We start from the raw sequence: 3,064 nt of genomic DNA on the forward strand, positions 1-3,064 counted from the left end.
ACGTATTCATCTTTTTTAACAAATGAATCGTTTGGATGACCAAGTATCCTAGCCTGCAAGTGCATAGTGGAATCTCATATCAAATCCAACTATAGCCATCACATTTTGGGAAAGAACATATATTCATTGCAAAATCTTGCTCGTTTTGATGTAGGCACCCAGACTGGTATATGATTGCCATCAACAACTCTTAAACAATCTTATATGTTTCACCATAAGTTAAGTACTTATAACATGCCACTGTTATAAGATGAAAGTCAAGAGTTTACCTCAAAGTATGGATAAAACTTTTGATCATGTCGTGTTTTAGTAGTATTAGATTTATGTACTTGCTGATTGTTTGTCAAAAATTGTTGAAATATATTTTGAACTGCACAATGGGGCTCATTATGTGCAATAATTAACTAAAAATTGCTACTTGTTCCTCATCATTAATTTCACAAGCATCTACTAATAAATTTTTACATTTCAAAGTATTAGATAACCTCATATATGTGATCTTATCCAATGTTATCACTGCCGTATCGTATCGTGTATCGGTCGGGCCGACCTATACGCCGTATCGTAACGTATCGTAAATGTATCGTAACGTATCGTAATTTTTTTTTTGTAATTTGTAAAAAATATTAAAAAATCTAAAAAAATCAGGAAAAAATCTAAAAAAATCTGAAAAAAATTAGTAAAAATCAGAAAAATTCAATAAAAATGTATTTAAAGGAACATTCATCATTCATGTATGCGAAGTTATGAACTATGAACTATGAAGTATGAACTATGAAGTATGCACTTACTAAATATGAACAAGACATTCCAAAATAAGAAAACAAAGTATCAAACATTCAAAAATCAAAATTACATATTAAGCAACCTATCGTCAATTCATAAGTTCAGAAGTCAAAACTCAAAACATATCGTCATCTGCATCATCATCTTCATTTTCTTCATCATCATCTTCATTTTCTTCATTAACTTCTTCTTCTATCCCCTCTGTTGTAAATGGAATGTCACCAACATTCCATTGCTCCTCCCCAGCCTCTCCTTCTTCAACAATCTCTGCTGCTCCTTCAACATTCAAAACATCAAGATCGTCCTCATCAAGTATTGCAGCTGGTTCTTCTTCAACCCAAGAATCTAATATATCAAAATGGTTAATGAAGATATGATCATATTGATTGTGATGCTTCCTTGTAGATGTTGTTTCTAGTTGCCTAACAAGAGAAAAAATTAACAAATTGTTAGAGATTAAAATATATATTAGAATTTGATATTCTTGTATAACAAAACAAATGTTTACCTTTGTCTCAACTTCATATTATAACGAACGTAAACAAGGTCATTCAACCTTTTATGTTCCAGCCTATTCCTCTTCTTACTATGGATGTGCTGAAATACACTCCAATTTCTTTCACATCCAGTTGCACTACATGTTTGACTGAGGATTCTAATTGCAAGCTTCCTTAGTTATGGGCAATCAGGCCCAAACCTTTCCCACCACAAATCTAATAACAGATGGAAAGTAAAAATGTTGTCAGAAATAAATATATGAGAAGGTAGAATAAAAGCTAAACAACAAAAAGTATAAAGTCTCTTTTTCTAATACCTGGACGCATAGTTGTCCTGCATCGAACTGCTGTGTCTCTCGCCATGGTACCAGAAGCCGTATCATATTTGTTGATCGACATATGGATAGCGTCTTGTTCTTTACTATCACTTACTAATACATCAATGCAATCCAACATGCCATACTCGACCTCTCTGTCCTTCTTAAAAGTGGGAAGAAATCTAATAGCAGGATTTAGGTAGTAGGCTGCTGCATGAAGTGGGCGATGAAGTTGTCCAGACCACCTTTCATCTATAATCTTCCATATAGGCATGTACAACTTCTTTTTTCCCTTCATATTATCTCTAATGGCCTCCTTGGCTCTATCCATAGACTCGTATAAATATCCAATAGAAGGTCTATCTTCACTATCAACTAATCTGAGGACTTTCACTAAAGGTACACAAATCTTCAATAAGTGCACACATGATTCCCAAAAGTCAGCATCGAAGATGGTATCCACAACTGTCATAGCCTTTCTTTTATAGGCATGTGGATATGCAGCCCAATCATCACTTGAAAACATCTGCCTGAGAGAAGAACTTTGCTTGACTATACCCTGCACAGTCAAAACATTTGTAGCAAACCGTGTTTGTGCAGGTCGAATTAATTCAGCTCCATTTGTGAATTTCCTCATCAAATTCAAGACATAAGCATGATTGTAAATAAACTTTGTGATTTCTTGGCATCTATGAACTGTCAACTTCATATAATCTCTTTCACCAAGATCCTAAAGCATAAGATTTACATAGTGAGCAGCACATGGACTCCAATAAAATGTCCCATATCGTGCTGCTAACATTTCACCTGCAGCTTTATAATTTGCTGCATTATCAGTGATAAATTATACGACATTTTCAGGCCCAATTTCTTCTATAACTTTATCAAAAATCCCAAACAACACATCAGCAGTCTTAGAAGTATCAGACAAATCAACAGATTTTAAGAACATAGTACCAAGAGGGCAATATACAAGGAAGTTTACCAATGTTCTGTTCTTGATGTCTATCCACCCATCTGCCATTACACTGCATCCTGTAGCTTTCCAGCTCAATTTTAGTTCATCACAATATGTCTTCACATCTCTAACTATATTGTTGAGAATTTTACCTCGCAATTTATGAAAAGAGGGCATTTTATACCCTCGCCCTACACTAGCAATTGCATCTGCTATAGGCTGATAATGATAAGAGTTTGCTGCATTGAAGGGAATGGATGCATCATAGAACCACCTTCCTATGGTTTCATCTGCTGCTTCAATAATATCCTTTGATTGCATGGCTATACGAATCTCAGGCTGAGCACCAGCAGCAGTATAATTGGGAAAAAAATTCTTGATCGAACCAGACATATTGCTCGACTTCATAGTAGGTACTCTTCCACCACCAATACGACCCTGACTTCTGCCACGTCCTCGTGAAACTGAACTTATACTTGCACCTCTTCTTTTTCTGGTTGCAGTTG

At 35.2% G+C, this 3,064-nt stretch overlaps 1 protein-coding gene across 1 annotated transcript; it reads right to left on the reverse strand.

The window, feature by feature from the left end:
* Positions 1 to 1,186: 1,186 nt before the first annotated feature.
* On the reverse strand, positions 1,187 to 2,141 carry LOC126410474 (uncharacterized). The gene is made up of 2 exons (XM_050080274.1): positions 1,601 to 2,141; positions 1,187 to 1,499 (listed from the first exon to the last, which is right to left on the reverse strand). The coding sequence occupies exons 1-2, from the start codon at positions 2,124 to 2,126 to the stop codon at positions 1,462 to 1,464; spliced, it is 564 nt and encodes a 187-aa protein (XP_049936231.1). The 5' UTR covers positions 2,127 to 2,141; the 3' UTR covers positions 1,187 to 1,461.
* Positions 2,142 to 3,064: the final 923 nt, after the last annotated feature.

The sequence above is a fragment of the Nymphaea colorata genome, chromosome 10, assembly GCF_008831285.2.
Source record: "Nymphaea colorata isolate Beijing-Zhang1983 chromosome 10, ASM883128v2, whole genome shotgun sequence".
NCBI lineage: Eukaryota > Viridiplantae > Streptophyta > Magnoliopsida > Nymphaeales > Nymphaeaceae > Nymphaea > Nymphaea colorata.

Coding starts and splice junctions, on each gene's coding strand:
- LOC126410474 (XM_050080274.1), bottom strand. CDS start 2,126: ATGTTTTCAAGTGATGATTGGGCTGCATATCCACATGCCTATAAAAGA. Junction 1,500..1,600: donor CAGGACAACTATGCGTCCAG/GTATTAGAAAAA, acceptor ATCTGTTATTAG/ATTTGTGGTGGGAAAGGTTT.